Raw genomic sequence first — 24,963 nt, 5'->3', positions numbered from 1 at the left:
CATTTTTGCAGAGGCCTGAAAAAACATTGGAAAGGATATGCTCCAGCTGACCGAACAAAATTCCAAAAAAGGAGCAAAATTCAAAGACAGAGATGGATCAAGGCATCAAGTTCTCCAGGAGTACATTTAAAGGTTTGTAAATTGTTATACATGCTATGTTACAACCCTTACTTTTCAGCATTATATTTTCAGATTACAAAGTAAAATGGCAGCTGAAAAAAAAATCCAAAATATTTTGAGACCACTTCATCAGTTTGTTCTCTCATACTTTCCAGTTCTATATTGATAAATGATTACTAATTCTTCATTGGAGGTTTTTCTACCTGCTTGCTGCTTGTCGATTAGTAGATCTCCTACCTGCTTAAGTTATGTTATAGGCCCTAGCTTTATTTAGTTAACATTGATTGGTTCCTGTTTTGTTACAAACATGATACTTGTATCAATGAGGTTCAAATAAAACACACTAGCATGCAAGATTTAGGTGGGATATACATTTTCACAGACAACTGATTCAAACTACATGTGAGATTTCTAATTATATACCAGTTAATTAATTATGAGTATATATTGATTTAACCAAAACTATAGCAGCACAGCTGTCACAACAACATAAAGCATATACTGCTGCATTGTTTTGAACGTTTAACCCAAATTTATTCAGTACCTTTGTAGTTTTCTCAGCTTCAGTTAGAGACCGTATCCTGTAGCATGGTGTGATGTCTTTAAAGACCTCCAACAAAGATACCATCACTAGTTTTCGCACTGTTACTGCAACATTTGGATCCTTTTCCATTAGCATTGAACGCAGTTCCTTCAGCTTTTTAATCTATGAATAGAGAAACTGCTTTAAATCAATTTTAAGGTATCTTGTCCACCTAATTAAACAGTGCTCCAAGGTATATTTATTTTTTAAAGAAACATAAGAAAAATCAGGATAGGGGCAGGACCATTATTAGATATACACAATAAACTCAGTTAATGACAAGAAAATGGCATAAATATTAAATGTTACTTTACCTCAGTATTTACCAGGAAGACTAACATGGTAAAGATATTAAAAGAGAACAAAAAAGATAAGGATGTTTAATCTGAAAACAGGGTATCCTAATTGATAAACTAATCAAACTTATAGATGATGAGCGCAAATCAAAGTTGGGAAGAAATAACAGAGGCACTTTGAAAAATATATAAGATCATGATGAAAAGGGAGTAGTGCCAGAAGACTACTGGATAGCTAATGGGATTCCTGCAGGGAGAGAGAGAAAACAAATCTAAAGAACTATGATTGGCTTAATGTCAGTGGTAGGAAAGATAATGGAATCTTTACTCAAGGAAGTAATGGAAAAACATCTATGAAACTGAGAATATAATACAGCATAGTCAGCACAGATTCCAAAAAGGAGGGCCATGCTTAACCAATCTTACTGAATTCTTTGAAGTAATAGAAAGGCAACGGACTAGACACAAGATATTTAAATAAGGTACCACACTGTAGACTCATGACTAAGGTCAGAACATGTGGAGTTAAGAGGCAAACAGCAGAATGGAGACCAAGCTGGCTACAAAACAGAATATAGAGAATAGGGGTTAAAAGGCAAATACTCATATTGGCAACGGGTGAGAGGTGGTGTTCCACAAGAATCAGTATTGGGACCACTGTTGAACATTTACATAAGCCACTTGGAGTCTGGAATCAGACACACAATTTCAAAATTTGTGGATGACAGCAAATTGGGGGGGGGGGGGGGGTGTATTACATGGAGGAGGACTGCACCAAAATACAGGAAGACATTCATAAACTTGAAGACCGCAGGTGTAACTAGCAGCATTGCAAGTTAATAACACCATAAGTAAAGCAAACAAAGAACATTTATAGAGGGATAGAATTGAAAAGCAGAGACGGCATCCTTAATTTGTATAGAACCTCGGGTAGACTACCACTTGGAGCACCGAACAGTTCCATATTACAAAAAAAAAATGGAGGCACTGTAGAAAGTACGAAATAGAATTATTGCAGTGACGTCAGAACTGAAAGGTATATCTGTCAGCAAAGATTGAACATTCTGTGGCTCTTTCCTCTAGAGAGGAGAGGGCTGAGGGGTGACCTTAAAGAGGTTTTTAAAATTACAAAAAGGTCTGATAGGAGCAGACAGTGAAGAAGGATGGCATTTAAGAGGTGAAGGAGATCTCATCCTCAATCTGAAGAGCCAGTAAGAGACCCGTGTTGCCTCTTTTGGGAAAGGCCCACCACATCCTGTGTCACTCAGGCACTTAACCAGACTGCAGCAGCCTTTCCTCTGGGAGCAAGGGCCTTGGGGACGAAAGTTCCCACCTGCCGAGAAATGTTGGCCAATCAGGGACAGTCAGCTCTATTAAACGGCAGCACCACCAGGAAGGCGATGGCTGCTGCCAGTATGACGCCCACCCGAGGCCTAGTATCACAGTCCACAGGTGAGTGATGGCGGGATGGGGATTGTGTTGTGAGGGCCAGCAGTAGGGGCAGGGGTGGCTAACAGTGGAGCCCTATGCCCCCAATGCTGGGTACGTCGATCAGGCACTAAATGGCTTTGAACGAGGGAGCCCCAAGAGCCCTCAAGCAACAGCAGCAGCGGGATGAGGCCCTTAAATAGGCAATATCTGCACACTCAAGTGCCTCAACTGGCAGCAGTACAGGGAGGACGTCCATGGGCACTCCCGCCATGGATTTAATCAGGGTGATAGTGGGTAAATGCACCCCCATATCCCCAGCCATCAAACTTGCCACAGGAAGGGCATTAAATACCGCCAGATGTTTCATTTTGCAGACCAGAAGTAGGGACCATAAATATCAGGTTCTATACAAGTTAAACATAAAAGCGATTACATTATTTTGTGAGATTGATGTAACTAGATGTTAGGTTCCTGCAGAGGATCATTACACAATAGTTCAAATACAATCTAATTTACAATGCCATCAAGTGATAAAAGTAAAAAAAAACAAATATTTATAGCTTCAAGTTGCACCAAGTCTATCCAAACCACTCCCACATTCCTGAGATAGTAGTCAGACTTTCAAAAGCAGTTCTCACTTGACTTATCTGCTTACAGTTTGAGATTATTCGCCAAAAAACACAGACGTTCTTACATTGTTATCTGGTTCAGTCAAGATGGACGATGCCAAAGTGGCTATGTGGATCTTTTTCTCTTGTAACGTCTTTCTTCTCAGCAGTAGCAACTCCTCAGTGGTCAATATTTGAAGAGGCCCCTTTCCAGCAAATATTTTCTTTTCTGCACATTTTAAAAATTTTATTGTAATTTTTCCCCCAGCAGGTAACCAGCAATTTTTGTCTTGTCTTAAAATTGATTAGGATAAATGAATTTAAACTTAATTCAGAATTTTCCATGTAACTCTCTTTTACATTGTTCAACATTTGCAACACGAAATAATTTTTCAACAATTAAGCTCGAGTGAGATTCAAACCCATTTTCTGCAATGAAAGAAAACTACTTAGTCCCACAATCTCTGCACGTTATTGACAATCTCACACTATGATTTAGAAGAAAATCTGTATACATTCATACACACATTTAAAATATCCACAATTATGAAATTTTCCTTTCAAGTAGAAATGCTTCAGCTATTTGATAAAATAAAACTATTTGAAAGTCAAATGGCACTGAATTATCATTGCGTTTGAGGCAGGCTGAATTACAGTCATTTGGACCAATCAGGACCAAGTTTTATCAAAAGGGAAAGATCCCCCAAAGAAAAAGGCAATCAGCGATCCATATTATATATATATATGTTGCAAATCATTTTCACATAAATATACAGAGACACCTTTCAATTTAAGGAAGGTTGCCAAAAGCATTTGGACGGGTCAGAAATTGGTCCTTCCAGTAATGGCAGATTCGAGTGGAGCTTGATGTACACAACTGCATCAGGGCAGGGCTGGACTGTCACAAAGCAATGGGTGTGTTTGTGCGCGCGCACGCTACTTCCGCTCTGAAGCTCAGAGCAAATCATTATTAAAAAAATGTGACCAAATCCCAATTGAGGAAAATTATCTTCTCTACCAAAGCTGATAAATGACTGCCAGAATAGAAGAAGGTCAGAAGGATGCAAGAAGAGCATTAGAGAATTTTGACTACAATAGCATTTGGAAATCTGATGGACCTGCAAGTTCCAATTTCAAAGTAGGTGGTGCAATTAAGTGCTAGGGCTATACTTCATGAGCTAGTACTAACTGTTCTCCCTTACAGTTGGTTATGGTAAGGAGACTATAGTGTTTAACACGTGTCCTCCATGTAAGATGTTAAACAGGAGCTCTGTCTTGAAATGCTGGTTCAGTTGAATGTCAAAGATTCCATACATTTTTGAAAGAAGAGCCTACCAGTGACCATTTATTAATGGTTACAATTGAAGAACAGCTTAACTAGTCATTTTACTTGTTACTGCTTGAGAGATCTAGCTGTGCACAGAAACAGCCGCTGCAACTGCCAAAAAACAACTCTAAACATTTCAAAAGTAATTACTTACATGTGAAGCATTTTGGAATATACAAGGTGCAATCTTTTCTCTTTCAACACAAATGACCTGGCATTTTTGCTAGGTTGCACTGGTATTTCTAGAGCAGCTCACCCAAAATTGTCAAACAAGCGCAAAAGGTTGAGAAATTTCAAGTGCAAATGTAGTTTGTGCAATCTTTGGCACCTGTTTAAAAAAAATTATGGTGGCAACCAGCCTTGCCCAGGAAACTGGTCATGTCCTGGACTGAATTAACCACATTGTGAATTTCTGTTAATTACACTAGTTTGAAGGCTTATGAAGAGGCTCTAAAAATGGAGCACTTTTTTGATGCAAGTTCAATAATGGGCACCTTTAAAAAAAATCTTTTATTTTTAATTTACTAAGAAACTGACTACTGTACTTCAATGTAACTATTAAATGGTTTTGTCTGACTTTTTTTTTTAAAAGTAATTTTCAGATATTTAAAATCAGGTCACACAGATACTGGACTAGAGGACAATTAAAAATACTTATCATTTGTGATAAACCTATAAACGTGTAATAATAAAACTGCACCATGTTGCCACTCTTGAATGTAATCAAGGGATGTTTTAATGCAAAATGTTTACCCATTGGATTGGTTCTTGAAAGAGTTTACATTTGTCAATATGCAAAATAGTTTAAGGGGAACAGGAGCAAAATTATTATAATTTTGAGCATAATTTAGGCCCAGATTGCCAATTGCTCCCAAAGCAGAAATTCCTGGCCAATAAATGTAATATAAAAATGAGTCGATATTTATATCTTGGCAAGCCTTTCCTGTGATTTGTTGTAGTTTTAGGAATGTGATACAAGCTAATCAAGTGTCAGTGTGATACACACTTCGCATTTGTGAAGTTCAAATGAAACACGCTGGACTCGCCAGAATTATTCTTTTTTTGACACACAAGGAGAGATTTGTAAAATCACTTTACCTTCCTCATGCTGCTGATTTTCCTCAGTCATTTCCTCCTCTTCTTCTCTTTCTTCCATTAAAACTAGAGAAAGGATATTAAGAGTTAGTATCCACAACATATGTAGGCACAGTAGAATATATTAAAAAAGGTTACACATTGATATCATTGCAATGCAAGCACAATGATCATGTGGTACAAATACTTGTAGACTACAAGACAAATATTCGTTGACCCAGCAAAATTACCAAAATAGTGAGTGTTACATAAAATATTAAGTTTTGACTCCATTCTCCCAAATCCCCTGACAACTCTGGTCAGCCTCATACTAGTCATGTATTTCAAAAACTATTATCTCCTCCTAAAATGTTCACACCGTCAAGCCCTCTGTCTTATTTGCTGTTGCGCAAATTTCAATCTCCTTTTCTTTTCTAAGGGCCTTGAAAGTTATGTCACCTCCCAGGTCTGTGCCCACTCTCTAACTACAAGCTTGAATCACTCCAATCAGGTTTGTGCCAGTCCCACAGCACTGAAATTCTCCTTGACTGTGGCCACGGTGTAAAATCCTTCTTTGACCTCTGAGCAACCTTCAACAGATTGAATATAACATCTTCCTCCAATGCCTCTCCACTGTTGTTTAGGTCATCAGCCAGCTTTGTCTCACTATTACTCATCTTCTTCTAGCTACAATTTGATATGTTCACCAATTGCATCTCTTCCCACCCTATGTATTATCACTTCTGCAGCCCCCACGAATCCAGCATTGACCTGAATTTTTCACACACTGTCCCTTGGTAATATCAACTACAGACAAAGTCAGCTTCCATATGTATGTGGATGACACCTATATTCACTGCATTCTGTGCTCATCTGAAATCCAGTCTTGCATGATCTGTAGCTTCCTTTGGTAAAACAATGTGAAAATCAATGTATTCAATCTTGACAATCCATCTTTTTCCTCCTCAGCCATAGTCACAAATAGAAATAAATTATAGCAACCTTGTCATTTTTTTGCTTCTGATCCCATATGCTTATCACCAAAAAGACAGTTTACTTCAAACTATGGTAGACTATCTGCTGCTGAAATACTTATGCAACTTTGATATTGCTAGGCTTGATTACTTCAATACCTGTGGCTGGCCTCCTATCTTCCATACTTAAATGTCATCTCATTCTCTGCTGCCCATATCCCACCTCACATTAGGCCTTGCTCACCTATTATCCTAATGTTCCCTGACCTACAATGGCTCCTGTTCCCCAATGCCTCAAAAAGATATCATCCTCATATTTAAATCGCAGCATGGCGATCTTTGTAACCTCCTCCAGTGCTACAACCACCTCACCCCAATCTTTTGTTCCCCTTACTGTGATCTTGTGCATCCCACCACTTTCTTCGCTACAGCATAGGCTGCCATGCCTTCAGCCACCAAGGGACCCATGCTCTGAAATTTCTCTCTAAACCCCTTCATCTATCTCTTTCCTTAACTCCTTTCAGAGCATCCTTAAGCTCCCATTTATGATCAAGCTTTTAGCCACACTTAATTTCTGCTTCTTGGTTCAATGTCCAATTTAAGCACATTGGATATTTTTAAGCATTGACAATGCTACGATCTATATAAATTTTATTTCAAAATTAGTATTTCTCACATTACTAACATAAATCCTAATTTACAATCAAAACACAATTCACTAAGAAAGCAATTTTTCCATTGTTAATCCATCTAGTAGTCCTGGAGCTACTCCCTTGCAATACCGTGTTACAATTTAATGGATTTTTCTCCATTAATTTGAAGATCATGCATTACCTAAAATTTACCATACAATATTAATCTTAATGATAATAAATAATACTTCACAAAGGAACTCAGTGTTGGGGACCATCAGTGATTCAGGAGTTACATCTGCCAGTGATCACTATATTTAACCAATGCACTTAGTAAAAATAAAGTGCAACACTATCAAGTTTGCATTAAAGAAGCACAAATAAAAATAGTACTTTCTTACTTGGTCTCTCTATTGATTGAGGAATTATACCCCGTTTGTCTTTGATAGGCAATAGGTGGATGAGTTCCTTCTCAGGTTCATTATGTAAATACCTTGGCACCTTCTCATACTGTTCCACTGTATTTTCATTCTTCCGTTTTTTTACATGGATTGGTTCACTGCAATAAAACAAATAATTACATCAATCAGGGCCAATATTTAGTGTAAAAGAGAGAACAGCATTGGGGAGAAAATACAAAATATTTGCACTTACAATAAAAAGACAAACATTCTAAATATATTAAGTTAAAGGAATTCCATAGACAGTGCTTGGTATTAATTTCAGTGCTTTATATTTACAAAAACTAAACTTATTTAATTATTGAATATAAAATTAACCTCAAAGAAGGGTTAACTATTGCTAAGGGGGAAGGTTGAAACTAATTTGGTAGGGGGTTGGGCAACTGGATGAAATGTGGGAGAAGAGAAACAAGGTGCAGAGGAAAGACGAATAGCATTAAAGGATTGTTCAGAAATAGGAGGGTTCAGAGAAGGGCAAATGTGAAGCAATCCAAGATGGATTTGCAGTACAGTTATGTGAATACATGGATGTGGCGAATTAGTTTGGTAAGCTGCAGACAAAAGTAGCCACATGGGACCATGACCTAAGACCTGGCTCAAAGAAGGAGAGGATTGGGAACTTAATATTCCTGGCTGCAAGGCAGGGAAGGAAAAAAAATTGAGGGGTCAAGGCAGTATCGATCAAAGAAAATATTGTAGCACAGGAGAGAGGTAGTTGGGTGGCCAAAGGCAGAATGTATTTAATTAGAACTAGGGAACAATAGAGAAATTGTTACACTACTGGGTATATATTATAAGTCACCTATTAACAGAAAGGCAAAAGGGGATTGGATTTGCAAGGCAGAAATATGCAAGATCTATACAGTAACTATAATGGGAAAGTTCAATTGCCCAATTGGGATCACAACAGTGTTAAGGGCAACAAAGGGGAGAAATTCCTGCAATGTGTACAAGAGAACTTTCTTGATCAGTGTATTTTCAAACCAATAAAGAAGGGAGTGATGCTAGATTTAGTTCTGGGGGCTGAAGTGGGGCAACTGCAGCATATTTCAGTAAGGTGCATTTGGGGAACAATGATCATATCTCTAAGCTTAGAACAGTTATGAGAAAAGGGCAAGGTATAATCAAACATAAAATTACTTAACTGAAGGAAGGCTAACTTCAGTGGGTTGAAAAAGGGATTGGCCTAGTTAGTCCGGAATCAGAGAACAAGTACTGGAGAAACATAAGGGACTAAAAGCTGACAAATCGCCAAGACCTGATGGCCTATATCCTAGGGTTTTGAAAGAAATAGCTGCAGAAACAGTGGATGCCCTGGTTATGATTTTCCAAAATCCTAGATTCTAGACAGTCCCAGCAGATTGGAAGTTAGCAAATGCAACACTGCTATCCAAGTAAGAAGGGAGAGAGAAAATAGGGAACAGGATGGTTAGCCAGACTTCAATTGTTAGAAACGTGCTAGAATCTATTAATAAGAAAGTCTTAACAAAGCAATTAGACAATTATAGTATGATCAGACAGAGTCAACATGGTTTTACAAAAGGGAAATCCTGTTTGACAAATTTATTAGTTCCTTTGAGGATGTAACTAGTACAGTAGATAAAGGGGAACCAGTAGATGTCATGTACTTGGATTTCCAGAAGGCATCCGAGAATGTTCTGCACAGATTAATGAGAGGATTGGCTAACAGATAAGAAGCAAAACAGTAGGGATAAACAGGGCATTTTCAACTTGGCAGGCTGTGATTAGTGAGGTACAGCAAGGATCAGCACTGATGCCTCAGCTACTTTAATGACCTAGACCAAGATATTGAGAGAAATGCAACTAGGTTTTCTGATGATACAAAGCTAGGAGGGATTGCAAGCTGTGAGGAAGAAACAAAGAGGCTGCAAAGAGATATGAAAAGGTTAGGTGAATGGATCAAGTATAATGTAGGCAAAGCATAAGGTTATTCACTTTGGTAAACGTTGAAGTTCAGATGGACTTGGGTATACACATGCAAAGAACCCAGAAAGTTAGCATGCAGGTAGTGCAAGCAATTAGGAAGGCACATGGCATGTTGGCCTTTATTGTAAGGGGATTGGAATACAAGAATAAAGAAGTCTTGCTACAATTGTGCAGGGTTTGGTAAGACTACACCTGCAGGACAGTGCCCAGTTTTGGTCTCAAGATTTAAGGGATGATATACTTGCATTGGAGGCAGTACAGGTGAGGTTCACTAGATTTGTTCCTGGGATGACAGGCTTGCCCTATGATTCGCGGCTGAGTAACTTGGATCTATATCTTTGGAGTTTAGAAGAATGAGAGGTGATTTTACTGAAACATAAAAGATTCTGAGGAGGCTTGACAGGACAAACAGGTTAGACCATGGAGGCACAGTCTCAGAATAAGGGAACAATCATTTGGAACTCAGATGAGGGAAACGTCTTCACTCAAAGGATTGTGAATCTTTGAACTTCTCTACCCCAGAAGGCTGAGTATATTTAAGACTGAGACTGAAATGGTTACATTTTTGGTCTCTCAGGGAATCAAGGGTTATGAATGGACTGGAAAGTGGAATTCAAGCCGAAGTTCAGCCATGATTGTCATGAATTGAGGGCAGACTCAAAGGTCTACTGTTGCTCTGATTTATGTTCTTATAGGAAGTGCAGGAACAGAAACACCTGGGGGCCTATGTAAACAAAGCTTTCAAGGTGGCAGGAAAAGTTGAGTTGTCTGTTAATAAAAAAAAGCATATGGGATCATTGGCTTTATTAAGAGGAATAAAATACAAAAGGAAGTTATTCTAAATCTTTATCAAACACTGGTTAATCCTTAGCTGGAGTAGTGTGTTCAATGTTGGACACCATACTTTAATAAGAATGTCAAGGCCTTGTAGAGGGTGCAGAAGAGATTTAATAAAATACCAGGGATGAGGGGACTTCAGTTATGTAAAGGGAGTAGAGAAGCTAGGTTGTTCTCCTTAGAGCAGAGAAGTAAAGAGAACATTTAAGAACATAAGAAATAGGAGCAGAAGGCCATTCAGCACTTCAAACCCACTCCGCCATTCAATGATTTCATGGCTGATCTTCTACTTCAACACCATTTTCCTGCACTATCCCTCTGCCCCTTGATGTTTTTAATATGTAGACTGAGCCTCCACAGCCCTCTGGGGCAGGGAATTCCAAAGGTTCACCATCCTTTGAGTGAAGAAATTCCTCCTCGTCTCAGTCCAAAATGGCCTGCCCCTTATTTAAGACTGTCCCCTGGTTCTAGACGCCTCTGCCAGGGGAAACATCCTTCCTGCATCAACCCTGTCGAGCCATATAAGAATTTTCTATGTTTGAATGAGATCACCTCTCATTCTTCTAAACTCCAGAGAATAAAGGCTCAGTCTAATTTAATCTTTCCTCATAGGGCAATCCCTCCATCTCAGGAATTAATTTAGTCAACCTTCCTTACAAACCCTCTATGGCAAATATATCTTTCCTGAGGTAAGGAGACCAAAACTGCACACAATACTCCAGGTGAGGTCTCACCAAGGTTTTATATAATTGCAGTAATGCATCTTTACTCCTATGCTCAAATCCTCTTGTAATAAAGGCCAGCATACCATTTGCCTTCTTAATTGCTCACTGTACCTGCCTGTTAGCTTCCAGTGACTTATGAACAAGGATACACAAGTCCCTTTCAAGTTCCCAGCCTCTCACCATTTAAGAAATACTCTGCATTTCTGTTTTTCCTACCAAAGTGGATAACCTCATATTTCTCCACATTGAATTCCATCTGCCAAATTTTTGCCCACTCACTTAGCCTCTCCAAATCCCCTTGAAGCATGTTTGCATCCTCCTCACAGCTCACACTTCTACCTAGTTTTGCGTCATCTGCAAACATGAAAATCTAAACATGCAACATCTGTCTGTTCCCCCTTAACTATTTGGCTAGTCACATCATCTAAATACTCCAACAGGTTTGTTAAACATGGTTTTCCTTTCATAGGTCTATGTTGACTCTGTCTAATCCGACCATTATTTTCTAACTGTCCTGTTATCACATCCTTTATTATAGATTCTAGCATTTTCTCTACTACTGTTAGGCTAACAGGTCTGTAGTTCCCCATTTTCCCTCCTTTCCTAAATAGTGGGGTTACATTTGCCACCTTCCAATCTACAGGAACCATTCCAGAGTCTATAGAATTTTGAAGACGACCACCAATACATCTACTATCTCTTCAACACACTCAGGTTTAGATCATCAGGTCCAGGGGATTTATCTATTTTAAGGCCCATTAATTTCTCTAGTACTCTTTTTCACTAATATTAATATTCTGCAGTTCCCTTGTTTACACTAATCCCTTGATTCTCCATCTTTTCTGGGAGGTTTTTAATATTTTCCTCCATGAAGACAGAAACAAAGTATTTGCTTAGTCTCTCTGCCATTTCCTTATTCTCCATTATAAACTCTCCTGACTCTACTTGTAATGGACCCAGATTTGTTTTTGCTAATCTTAGAGGTGTTCAAACTGACTAAAAGGATGATAGATAGAGGTTCAATTGTAACATTCAAAAAAGAGAATTGGATAAATACTTCAAGGGAAAAAAAAGACAAGGCTATGGGGAAGAGCTGGGGATTGGGACTAATTGGATAGCTATTCTAAAGAGATGTAATGGGTTGAATGGCCTCCTTCAATGCTGTATCATTCTACCATCCTAACTTGCTAGTCATAAATGTTTACAAAGATGTAGGAAATTTGAAAGTGCTTCCCATATTATCTGAGGAAAAGAGGAAAGTCAATTGAGCACTTGATCCTTTCCAGTGTTGCTCAAGTAGACATCATGTCAGATGTACACAAAGAACAGTTTGTGGAAATGCACAGACTGAAATATTCCAATCTCCTGATTAAGGATTATACATTGAGTTCGGAAATAGTGTAGAAAAAAACACAATAGTGCCTTTAAAAATGAAGGACTAGCATCTTATTTGCACCCAAAAATCTGCCAGTGTTTATGTTCAATTTACTTTAGTAACAATTTCATGATACAATAATAGCTCATACAATTGTCTTTGAAATATAGTGAACAGCGCAATAAATTGTGAAAAATGAAACTATAAAAATCTTACCTTGAATGAAGGTCCCTGGTGAGAAACAATGCCCTCTGACCCATGCTTTGCATATATTCTAAGTCATCATTCTCTAGCATATCTAAAGGAAGAACATCCTCTTCCATTTCCTCTTCTTCTTCTTCATCTATTTATGTATATGGACAACACAACTGGTTAATAATTTGCAGTGATGCAAGATAATTTTTGCAGGAACTATGTATACAAGACAATGTCACGAATCTTGCATAATAACAATGATGTTAACGGCACTCACCGTTATCATGGACGAAATCAGACAGCAAATTCCAGAGTCTGCACACATGCAGTTAAATGCAGAAATCTGCACGTTGCTGTCCAATCTATCCTGCTCTTCCACAAGCTTTGCTTCTCTAGTGGCCTGTTGATAGCTTAGATTTCAATGCCAAATCTAAGCTGCTGAACTTACCCACTAGTTACCCACTAAACATGCTTAAATGTTAGGGCTGGTAATTCAAATATTAAATGATTTTTTAAAGCACGATTGAATATAGGAACATAAGAAACAGGAGCGGGAGTAGGCCATTCAGCTCTTTAAGCCTGCCCCGCCATTCACTAAGATCATGGCTGATCTGCCCTAGGCCTCAACTCCTCTTTCGTGCCAGTTCCTCATAGCCCTCAGCTCACCGATATTTCCAAAATCTATCTATCTCCTCTTTAAATACTTTCAGTCCTCTAGCCTCCAGAACTCTGAGGTAGAAAATTCCAGACATATACTATCCTCAGAGAAGAAATTCCTTCACATTTCAGTTTTGAATGAGTGTCCCCTTATTCTGTAACTATGTCCCCTTGTAACTATGTCGAGATTCTCCTCTAGTGGCAACATCATCTCAACATCTACCCTGTCAAGACCCCTTACAATCTTGTGTATTTCAATAAGATCACCCCTCATTCTTCTAAACTCTAATGAATAAAGACCTAACCTGTTTAGCTGTTCATGATAAGCGAGCCCCTTCATCCCAGGAATCAGCCTAGTGAATCTCTTTTGAACTGCCTCCAATGCCAGTATATCCTTTCTTAAATACAGGGACCAAAACTGTACACATTATACCAGGTATGTCATCACCAACACCCTGTAAGTTGTAACAAGACTTCCCTATTTTTAAACTCCAATCCCCTGGCAATACAGGTCAAAGTTCCATTTGCTGCCTTAACTACTGGCTGTGCTTGTATAATAACTTTTGTGTTTCATGCACAAGAATACCCAGATCCCTCTGTGCTGCACTTTTTTGAAGTCTCTCTCCATTTAAATAAGTCTGCCTTTTGATTTTTCATACCAAGGTGCATAACCTCGCACTTCCCTACATTAAACTTCATCTGCCAAGTTTTTGCCCACCCACTCAACCTGTCTATATCCCCTTGCAGTTCTTTAGGTCCTCATCACAACATGCCCTCCCACCTATTTTTGTATCGTCAGCAAATTTGGATACATTACACTCTGCCCCCTCCTCCAAGTCAATACAGATAGTAAATAATTGAGGCCCTAAGACTGACCCTTGTGGCACTCCACTAGTTATGTCTTTCCAATCTGAAGAGACCCATTAATCCTGACTCTCTGTTTTCTGTGTGTTAACCAATCCACGCTAATATGTTACCCCCAATACTGTGAGCTCTTATCTGGTGCAATAGCCTTTTATGTGGCACCTTGTCGATTGTCTTCTGGAAATCCAAATACACTACATCTACTGGTTCCTCTTTTCAACTCTGCTTGTTATATTCTCAAAGAACTCTAGCAAATTTGTCAAACATGATTTCCTTTTCACAAAACCATGTTTGATTGCGTTAAACTTTTCTAAATGCCTTATTTCTTACTTAATAAAGGACTCTAGCATTTTCCCAATGACAGATGTTAGGCTGACTGGCCTATAGTTTCCTGGTTTTGGTCTCCCTCCCTTCTTGAACAGGTGTGTCACATTAGAGGTTTTCCAAACCGCTGGGACCCTCCTGGAATCCAGTGAGTTCTGGAATATTTCCACCAATGCCTCTGCTATCTCTGCAGCCACTTCCTTTAAAACCCTTGGATGCAGGCCATCAAGTCCTGGTGACTTTAGTCCCATTAGTTTGTCAAATACTTTGTCCCTCATGGCAGAGACTGTTATAAGATCTTTCCTCCCATTAGCTCCTTGCTTATCTGATATCTTTGGAATGTTTGTAGGGTCCTCCACCGTGAAGACCGATGCAAAATATTGGTTTAAATTATCTGCCATTTCCCTGTTCCCCGTTATCAATTCTCTAGTCGCATCCTCCAAGGATCTCACACTCACTTTAGCTACTCTCCTTTTATATACCCATAGAAACTCTTTGTTTTTATATCTCTTGCCAATATATTTTCATAATCAATTTTCTCCCTCTTTATTAGCTTCTTCGTCATCTGCTGCTAGTTCCTAAAAAATTCCCAATCCTCTGGCCTATCACTAGTTTTCGTCACATTGTATGTCTTAGTTTTTGATTGGATACCTCCCTTGGCCACTTTTGTTAACCACGAGTGGTTCATCCTTCTCATCGAGTCCTTTTTTTTTTTGACCGGGATAAATTTTTGCTGAGCGTTATGAAATATCTGCTTAAATGTCTGCCACTGCTCATCCACTGACCTTCCTCTTAGCCTATTTTCCCAGCCTGCTTTAGACAACTCTTTCTTCATACCTCTGTAAATGCCCTTATTTAAGTTGAGGACACTGGTTTGAGATCAGAGTTGCTTGCCCTCAAACTGAATTTCAAATTCTACCATGATTAGTCTCAGTAAGTTGCAAACAGCCTCTCTGACAATGAAAATTTTATTATTTTTAACAAATGTCTGATCTCATTCCTTCAGAATTATTGATGGATATTCTAAAAAATTCAGGTTAACTTCTTTTCATTTCTGTCGGTTTTGTCTCTCTCGTAACCCCATCTTTCTTTCCCATTTGCCTTCTGTACATTATTTTACAACAAATTAAATATTTCAACTTTTACTTTCTGATTTAGACTCTGTTTCAGTATGAATTCTACAATCCTACTCAACAGTCATGCAGTTGCATGCTTTGTTAATACATGCCACAAATCCACTGTAGAGGGCGCATACTGGGTCAAATGCTCAACGATAACAAGCTGCTACTTAAAAGGCCGATAAAAGTCTATGGGGCAACTGTAAGTGTACTGAACAGTGAATGTCGCTCCATCACTGCTAACTGCAGTGAACTCAGGCCATTGAATAACTAACATTATTCTTTGCTATGTCTAAGGACCAAAATCATTATTTGAAGTCTCTTCACTGAACTCACTTAAATTATTTTAGCTTTCATAGAACCAGGAAACTGTTATACAATGCCGATTTGCAGTATTTAAAAACCAAACACCCACTAACTATTTCTCATACAAATGAATTGGTATAGTTCAATTTATACTAAATTGTTCTTCTATCAAGGTTACAAGATGACACCCTTAGACAATGAGCTATACCAGTGCACCAGAGTGAACAAGCGAGAATCCCACAATACCATGATCATTGATGGCCACAGCAAGCACGGTTTCACTATTAATGGGAACCGAGTCTTTGCACTTTTACTTTGTGATAAAGAAGAAATGAGAACAGAGCTGTCACTACAACAAGTATAATATTATTGCGCCTACTAACTAAATAGCAAAAGCATGGACTGATTGAATTGAATCCTCAAGTGAGTGAAATTAACAATTTTAAATGTACCTAATTGATTGACATGATCAAAGATAAGGGTCATTCTATATGTGCTTTTTTATACTAATACATGGATGGAATCATGGAATATAATTGCCAACCCAGTAGTAAACCCTACAATACCACTAATAAAAAATTGAACGTGACTTATTCAGCCACTATAATCCAATAGTCCTGCCTATACTATGTGCTGCATTGAAGTCATAAGTCACCATGGGGCAATGGAACTTGCCTGATCTTTTCCTTTTTGGCTGATCCAATGGTGTTCCCATTTTGGCCGAAACATCTCGAGCAGCTTGTCGAAGCTGTTTCTGTTCTTTCTTGTATTTCTTTGCCGCACTTTGCTGCTTATATTGCTTATTCTTCAATTTATTTGCAAGCTTCACATTGCTAGTTTTCAGCAGCTTGCGAAAACTTGGAACTCTCTTTGTGTTTTTTCTCTGCAACAGAAGATATTTTTTTTGACGCAAACACAGTTTAATTATTCTGTACAATTTGAGAAAGGTTCCTCAGACATTGCTGTGAGTTACACCTGCTCTCCAGAGAGGTAGTGAGGTGGGATCACTGCAGCTGCTGTGCATCTTTTCTCACTCGTTAGGAAGTTGAAGGTCGCACATTTGGCGTATTCTGTACCTCCACAGCAATCCCCTTGCTCTTCATAAACAGCCTCTGAATTCTTTCACCCATACCCAAAACCAGAATCTCTATTTTGAGTTCCAGTATGTAAAATAGAGCAAGACTGTCCTCACTTGTATCTTTGTAGGTTCCAACATCCCACTGTAGTAATGCCTGTGGAATCACTGCACATGATCCAAAGCATCAGTTCCCATTAATAGCGAAGGTGTGCTTGCTGTGACCATCGATGATCATGGTATTGTGGGGTTCTCACTTGTTCAATCTGGTATGCTGGTACAGCTCATTGTCTAAGGGTGTCATCTTGTAACCCTGATAGGGCTGTCTGGCCCAGGCCTGCCCTGACCTGGTCATGGTTGATTTAAGATTAAAAATGAGACATACAGACAGATGTCTCAGCAAGTTTATTCACTCAGTAACCTTACAGAACAGGAAGGTTTTCATTTTGTGCAGTGACTTTATTGCAGCCGATGCAATAATAGGGATACTAAAACTACACTCAATGCCTGAGGTACAAAGGAGAAAGGGAACAGATTTCATGTATCTAATCACTATTCAGTGACTCCTGTTGAGTGTTGTGCGAGAGCCAGATTAAATTCAGCTGTGATGCCTGCCGAGGCCAAACAGCGGCCAAAAATGGGTCAATGTGGTCCAGAGGTGAATAATCTTACTTGGAAAATGATATAACAGTAACTTGGGACACTGCCAATCAAACATCCAACAACTTCAGGTAAGGAATGGGTGGAAGAACACCTGCAAAAATACTGACAGTTTATAATGGCAATTGTAAATGATTGCAGGTGACACATTAGCACTGATAGAGCTTTAACCATCCCTTCTACCGTTTGCTGAAATGTTTGTTAAATATGTTGCTCGAGAGGAACGCCAAGATGCAAAGAATACTTGGAGAGACAGATAGTATTAGAATAGAAACAGTAAGGCATTAGGTGGGTTCAGCATAAGGGGGCAAGTAATAAAGTCTAAATTGGGGTTACTTTGCACAGATGTGAATGATGGAGCGTGGTAAATAAGATTGGCGAGTTGCAGGTGCAGATAGTCACTTAGAAAAATGTTGTAGCAATAACAGAGACCTGGCTCAAAGAGGGCAGGAGTGGGTATTAAATATTGCTGGATTCAAAGTGTTCAAGAAAGATAGGATAGGAAGGAAACGGGAGGGGTGGCAGTATTGATTACTGAGAATGTCCCAGAGGGGTGGAAGCTGTCAAGGACAGAACCAATTTGGCTAAAGATAAGGAGCAAAAAAGCTGCAATTATATTGCTCAATGTGGTCTATAGGTCACCAAATAGTGGGAAAGACATAGAGGAATATATTTGCAAGAAAATTAGAGATGTGAAGAATTCTGGAGTAGTTATAATGGGGGACTTCAATTATTTGAATACAGACTAGGATAGTGGTAAAGGGCAAAGAGGGCAAGAGTTCCTACACTGTGCGCAGGAGAATTTTCTACTGCAGCGTGTTTCCAGTCCACCGAGAAAGGAGGTATTGAGCGACCTGGTTCTTTGGATTGAGGTGGGCAAAGCAGATCAAATGTCAGAAGAGAAACATTTAGGAAACAGCGATCATTATATCATGAGCTTTAGGTTGGCTTTGGAAAAGGACAAGGAACAATCCAGAGTAAGAATAATTAACTGAAGGGAAATTGAGGTAAGAATGGATCTGACCTAGACAAACTGGAATCAAAGGTTGGAAGGAAAAACTGTAACTGAACAATGGGCTGCCATCAAACAGGAGATATTTTGGCACAATCAAGGTATAGTTCCAGAAAGGGGAAAAGGAGGGCAAACAAATTCAGAGCTCCCTAGCTGACAAAGGAGATAGAAATTAAGATGAAGAAAAAAAAACAATGCTTATGACAGATGTCAGGTGGATAATACAACAAAGAACCAGGCTTAATAGAAAAGGTTCAGAAGGGAATTGAAAAAGCACATAAGAGAAGCAATAAGAGAGTATGAGAAGAGACTGGCAGCTAATATAAAAGGAAATCCAAAAGTCTTCTACAGGCACATAAATAGTAAAAAGGAGGTTAAAAAAAGGGGCTGATTCGGGACTTGCATCTAGAGGCAAGGGGCATGTCTGAGATAGTAAATGAATACTTTGCATCCACCTTTACCAAGGAAGATGCTGCTACCCAGGTCATGGTAAAGAGGAGGAAGTGCAGACACTTGAAGGGTTTAAACTCGCCCTGGGGGGAGGCGAGTCAGGCTGGGCCTGAGGAGGGGAGCCAGATCAGGATCAGGTTGGGTCAGGCCTTGGGGGAGGGAGGAGGTGGAAGAGGGTTGTGGGGTGGGTGTTTGTGGGAGGGTTGGGGGGGTGGTCGGAGGCCTGAGCAATCTTTATAGTAATGGACATGAGTGGGCTTAATTTAAACAGCCCTGATTTCTCCTCTTATCTGTAAACAGAAAGGTGTTTTAAATTTTTGATTACTCCCTTTGCAAATAGTGACCTATTTCCCAACAACTCAGTTTTGGTATGATCCAATTTCTGTTAATAACCCCATAGCAAATTCGAGATAGGGTAAACGGAAAGGGTTAGTTTCTTTTACACACACTCAAAACGCTTGGGGATGGGGTGCCCCAGCACATCTTGGAGTACCCCCACAAACACTGCCCTGGAGCTAGGAAGTTACAACCCAAAGTTGATAAGGCACGAGTGGATGAGGTGCATCCAAGGATACTGAAGGAGGTGAGACTGAAGGCTGTGGTGGCACTAGCCATAATTTTCCTCTTTTTTTAGACTCAGGGGCGGTGCCTGAGGACTGGAAAATTGTAAATGTTATAATCTTGTTCAAAAAAGGGTGTAAAGATAAGATGAGCAACTACAGGCCAGCAGGTTTAACCTCATGTTTCTAGAAAAAAATAAATGCAGGTTAATTAAGGAAAGCTATCACACAATTTAAGGGCAAATTGTGTTTAACTAACTTGAAGTTTTTTTGAAGGGGTGACAGAGACGGCTGATGAGGGCAATGCTGTTGTGGTGTACATGGACGTCCAAAAGGCCAAGGTAAAGTGCCAAACAACAGATCTGTGTGCAAAGTTACAGCTTATGGAATATAAGGCACAGTAGCAACATCAATATGAAATTGGCTGAGTGATATGAAACAAAGCATATTGGTTAAGTTATTTTTCAGACTTGAAGGTTTATAGTGGAGTTCCATAGTTGGTGTTAGGATTACTGCTCTTCCTGATATATTATGGACCTTGACCCTGGTGTATAGGGCAGAGTTTCAAAAACTGAAGACGACACAAAACTTGGAAGTATTGTGAATTGTGAGGAGGATAGTGTAGAACTTCAAATCAACATAGACAGGTTGATGGAACGAGCAGACAAGTGACAAAACAAATTTAATGCATTGAAGTGTGAAGTAATTTCTTTTCGTAGAAAGAACAGAGACAATATAAGATGAAGGATGCAATTCTAAAAGGGGTGCAGGAGCAGAGGGACCTGGGTGTATATGTGCACAAGTCATTAAACATAGCAGGACAGGGTGACAGAGCAGTTACTAAAGAATACAGCATCCGGGGCTTTATCAATAGGGGCATACAGTACAAAAGAAAATTATGTTAAAACTGTATATAACACAGGTCTGGGCATCACACTTTAGGAAGGCTGTGATGATATTAGACAGGTTACAGAAAAGGCTCACAAGAATGGTTCTAGGGATGAGGAACTTCAGTCTATGTAATAGATTGGAGAAGTTGGGATTGTCTTTCTGAGAGGAGAGAAGGTTAAGAGTAAATTTGATAGAGGTATTCAGAACCATGAGGGGTCTGGACAGAGTATATAGGGAGAAAAGTTCACAAAATTGGTGGAAAGATCGAGAACAGATTTCAGGTAAGTGGCAAAAGTGCCAACATGAAGAAAACATTTTCATGTGCAAGTGATTAGGATCTGGAATGCACTGTCCGACAGTGTGTTGGAGACAGATTCAATCAAGGCATTCAAAAGGGGATTGAATTATTATCTGAAAAGGAAAAATGTACAAGCACTAGGTGAATGCTCTTTCAAATAGTCAGCACAGACATGATGGACTGTAACCATTCTACATGATTCTATGAATCCAATGACATCACCATGATGAGAATTTTGGTTGCTTTGAAAGGGGTCGATGGTGGCGGTGGGGAGGGGGGGAGAGAGAATCCCTCCCAGATTCAACTGCAGCAAGGCCCAGCAGCACTATGTAGGCGGGACAGAAAACAGCAGGTATCTGTGGCCCTGGCTCACTATCACTGCACCCCAAAAACTGCATAAAGCAACTGCTTAAAAATATAAATGTGATCACATAAATCATTAACAAGTGATATTTAAAGTTAGATAACGTGCTAAAAAGTTAAAGATTTTGCTTTTTAACTGGATTAAACTTTTAAAAAGCTTCAGGTTAAAGTAAATTAATTTTAACTTATAAAATGTGCTTCCTGGCGCAAGCCTCCTAATTAAGTATTTGCCAGTTGAAAGGAGGCTTCTTTCCTCTGGAAACATATTTCTAAAAGTGTTGAAGTGTAGTTAGTTTGTAATAAGTGAGCAATTAGCCAGGTTCTCTATTTGCTGTTTAAAGGAATGAACCCTCAGGATTATCAAAACATATAAAAACAAAAAACTACGAATGCTGGAAATCCAAAACAAAAACAGAATTACCTGGAAAAACTCAGCAGGTCTGGCAGCATCGGCGGAGGAGAAAAAAGTTCACGTTTCGAGTCCTCATGACCCTTCAACAGAACTGAGTGAATCTTAGGTAAAGGGTGAAATATAAGCTGGTATGGAGGGAGGGGGGAGAGAGAGAGAGAGAGAGAGAGAGAGAAGTGGGGGGGTGGATTGGTGTGGTTGTAGGGACAAGCAAGCAATGATAGGAGCAGATAATCAAAAGATGTCACAGACAAAAGAACAAAAGAACAGAGGCGTTGAAGATGGTGATATTATCTAAACGATTGCGCTAATTAAGAATGGATGGTAGGGCGCTCAAGGTAAAGCTCTAGTGGGGGTGGGGTGGAAAGGCTAGCAGGGCATAAAAGATTTAAAAATAATGGAAATAGGTGGGAAAAGAAAAATCTATATAAATTATTGGAAAAAACAAAAGGAGGGGGAAGAAACAGAAAGGGGGTGGGGATGGAGGAGGGAGTTCAAGATCTAAAGTTGTTGAATTCAATATTCAGTCCGGAAGGCTGTAAAGTGCCTAGTCGGAAAATGAGGTGCTGTTCCTCCAGTTTGCGTTGGGCTTCACTGGAACAATGCAGCAAGCCAAGAACAGACATGTGGGCAGGAAAGCAGGTTAGAATATTAAAATGGCAAGCAACAGGGAGATTTGAGTCATTCTTGTGGACAGACCACAGGTGTTCTGCAAAGCAGTCATCCAGTTTACATCTGGTCTCTCCAGTGTCGAGGAGACCGCATTGGGAGCAACGAAAGCAGTAGACTAAGTTGGGGAAATGCAAGTGAAATGCTGCTTCACTTGAAAGCAGTGTTTGGGCCCTTGGACGGTGAGGAGAGAGGAAGTGAAGGGGCAGGTGTTGCATCTTTTGAGTGGGCATGGGGAGGTGCCATAGGTGGGGATTGAGGAGTAGGGGGTGATGGAGGAGTGGACCAGGGTGTCCCGGAGGGAACGATCCCTACGGAATGCCGCCGGGGGGGGATGAAGGGAAGATGTGTTTGGTGGTGGCATCATGCTGGAGTTGGCGGAAATGGCAGAGGATGATCCTTTGAATGCGGAGGCTGGTAGGGTGATAAGTGAGGACAAGGGGGACTCTATCATGTTTCTGGGAGGGAGAAGGCATGAGGGTGGATGCACGGGAGATGGGCCGGACACGGTTGAGGGCCCTGTCAATGACTGGGGGTGGAAAACCTCGGTTAAGGAAGAAGGAAAACACATCTGAGGAACTGTTTTTGAAGGTAGCATCATCAGAACTGATGTGACGGAGGCGAAGGAATTGAGAGAATGGGATGGAGTCCTTACAGGAAGCCGGGTGTGAGCAACTGTAGTCGAGGTAGCTGTGGGAGTTGGTAGGCTTGTAATGGATATTGGTGGACAGTCTATCACCAGAGATTGAGACAGAAAGGTCAAGGAAGCGAAGGAAAATGTCAGAGATGGACCATGTGAAAATGATGGAGGGGTGGAGATTGGAAGCAAAATTAATAAATTTTTCCAGGTCCAGACGAGAGCACGAAGCAGCACCGAAGTAATCATCGATGTACCGGAGAAAGAGTTGTGGAAAGGGGCCGGAGTAGGACTGGAACAAGGAATGTTCCACATACCCCATAAAGAGACAGGCATAGCTGGGGCCCATGCGGGTACCCATAGCCACACCTTTTATTTGGAGGAAGTGAGAGGAGTTAAAGGAGAAATTGTTCAGTGTGAGAACAAGTTCAGCCAGATGGAGGAGAGTAGTGGTGGATGGGGATTGTTTGGGCTTCAGGATTGTTGGCTGGTACACGGTAACTTTCAGATTTATATGGGACGGACCCGGTGATGTGTCCCCGGGGTCCCTCTCAGCAGCAACACGTTATCCTGCCTGTAATTCCCAGGACTCACTGAAGACCCAGACCCAGACCCGGACCCGGACCCGGACCCGCAGCTTCCTTCGCTCCCTTACCGGCCCCATGATCCACCGACTCTCCTCGCTCGGCCGGTTTCCCAAATTTCAACCACCAGCGGCCCGGCACGGAAACCTCTCGATTCCTGTCGCCCGCTCTCTGGAAGTTTCTCTTAAGACAAACGGTTTGGAATCACTATCCCACGTGCCGCCTGCTCCACGGAGGCGCCAACAATGACAAGTTCCGCCAAGAGCGGCGCGACGCCGAACGTCACCTCCTCCGCCGGAGGACCAGAGCCTCTCGTTGGAGGACCGACGTACATGGCATGTCTCGGCGTAGGAACTGTTTTAAAGCAATTGAAAAAAGGGGCCAGTGTTCGGAGACAAAACAGGCGGGTTTTTTTTGTGGAACATCTGATGACAAAAGACTCAACGTTTTAAAACTGCCTAAGAAGTTTGACAGCGGTACTGCCTTCGGCTGCCATGACCATTCAGAAAGCAGATTAGAAAAAAATCAGAAACAAAAATAAAAATACCTGGAAAAACTCAGCAGGTCTGGCAGCATCTGCGGAGAGGAGCACAGTTAATGTTTCGAGTCCGTATGACTCTTCAACAGAACTAAGTAAAAATAGAGGTGAAATATAAGCTGGTTTAAGGGGGCGGGGGTTGGTGGGACAGGTAGAGCTGGATAGAGGGCCAGTGATAGGAGGAGATAACCAAAAGATGTTACAGACAAAAGGACAAAGAGGTGTTGAAGGTGGTGATATTATCTAAGGAATGAGAATTACCTGGAAAAACTCAGCAGGTCTGGCAGCATCGGCAGAGAAGAAAAGAGTTGACGTTTTGAGTCCTCATGACCCTTCGACAGGACTTGAGTTCGAGTAGGGACTCGAACTCAAGTCCTGTTGAAGGGTCATGAGGACTCAAAACGTCAACTCGTTTCTTCTCCGCCGATGCTGCCAGACCTGCTGAGTTTTTCCAGGTAATTCTGTTTTTGTTTTGGATTTCCAGCATCCACAGTTTTTTTGTTTTTATCTAAGGAATGTGCTAATTAAGGGTAGAAAGCGGGACAAGCAAGGTATAGATAGCCCTAGTGAGGGTGGAGTGAAGGAATCGAAAAAGGCTAAAAGTTAGAGATAAAACAATGGATGGAAATACATTTAAAAATAATGGAAATAGGTGGGAAAAGAAAAATCTATATAAATTATTGGAAAAAAATCAGAGCTAATGTTGGATGTACCTAGAATTTTAGAATGAGATCCACACCGCTTTTTCTTCTTCAGGATCCATCTGCCTCAGTGGAGTGCTCTGTCACCAGGACATTATCTCTGGGGAAGAAATCACAAAGCAGAATCTACTCTTTGACAATTTGTGCTGCTGTGATATCTCAGAGTCAGATACCCAAGCATTGGTATATTTTTTAGGCATTTCAAAAACTCTTCATCTTTTGCATTTGCAATCAAAAGCGGTAATTTCATCTGCTTTTACTG

General features: G+C 40.3%; 1 protein-coding gene across 4 annotated transcripts in view; it reads right to left on the bottom strand.

The window, feature by feature from the left end:
- noc3l (NOC3-like DNA replication regulator) overlaps nucleotides 1-23,771 on the bottom strand; it is a 67,824-nt gene extending 44,053 nt beyond the window's left edge. For 3 of the 4 annotated variants that reach the window (XR_005945725.1, XM_041210530.1, XM_041210531.1), the window contains exons 1-7: nucleotides 23,534-23,771; nucleotides 16,530-16,737; nucleotides 12,607-12,733; nucleotides 7,447-7,604; nucleotides 5,464-5,526; nucleotides 3,125-3,267; nucleotides 665-826 (exon numbers count right to left, since the gene is read on the bottom strand). Coding sequence is in view for 3 of the 4 variants with exons in the window: in XM_041210530.1 (XP_041066464.1) it covers nucleotides 665-826; nucleotides 3,125-3,267; nucleotides 5,464-5,526; nucleotides 7,447-7,604; nucleotides 12,607-12,733; nucleotides 16,530-16,737; nucleotides 23,534-23,542 (870 nt within the window). In the remaining variant the exon portion in view is untranslated. The remainder of the gene's footprint in view (nucleotides 1-664; nucleotides 827-3,124; nucleotides 3,268-5,463; nucleotides 5,527-7,446; nucleotides 7,605-12,606; nucleotides 12,734-16,529; nucleotides 16,738-23,533) is intronic. The other variant, XM_041210532.1, reaches the window with a different exon arrangement.
- Between the last annotated feature and the right edge of the window lie 1,192 nt (nucleotides 23,772-24,963).

The sequence above is a fragment of the Carcharodon carcharias genome, chromosome 17 (genome assembly GCF_017639515.1).
Source record: "Carcharodon carcharias isolate sCarCar2 chromosome 17, sCarCar2.pri, whole genome shotgun sequence".
NCBI classification, from domain to species: Eukaryota; Metazoa; Chordata; class Chondrichthyes; order Lamniformes; family Lamnidae; genus Carcharodon; species Carcharodon carcharias.
The sequence above is the reverse complement of the archived record's forward strand: the minus strand, read 5'-3'. Positions and strand labels throughout refer to the sequence as shown.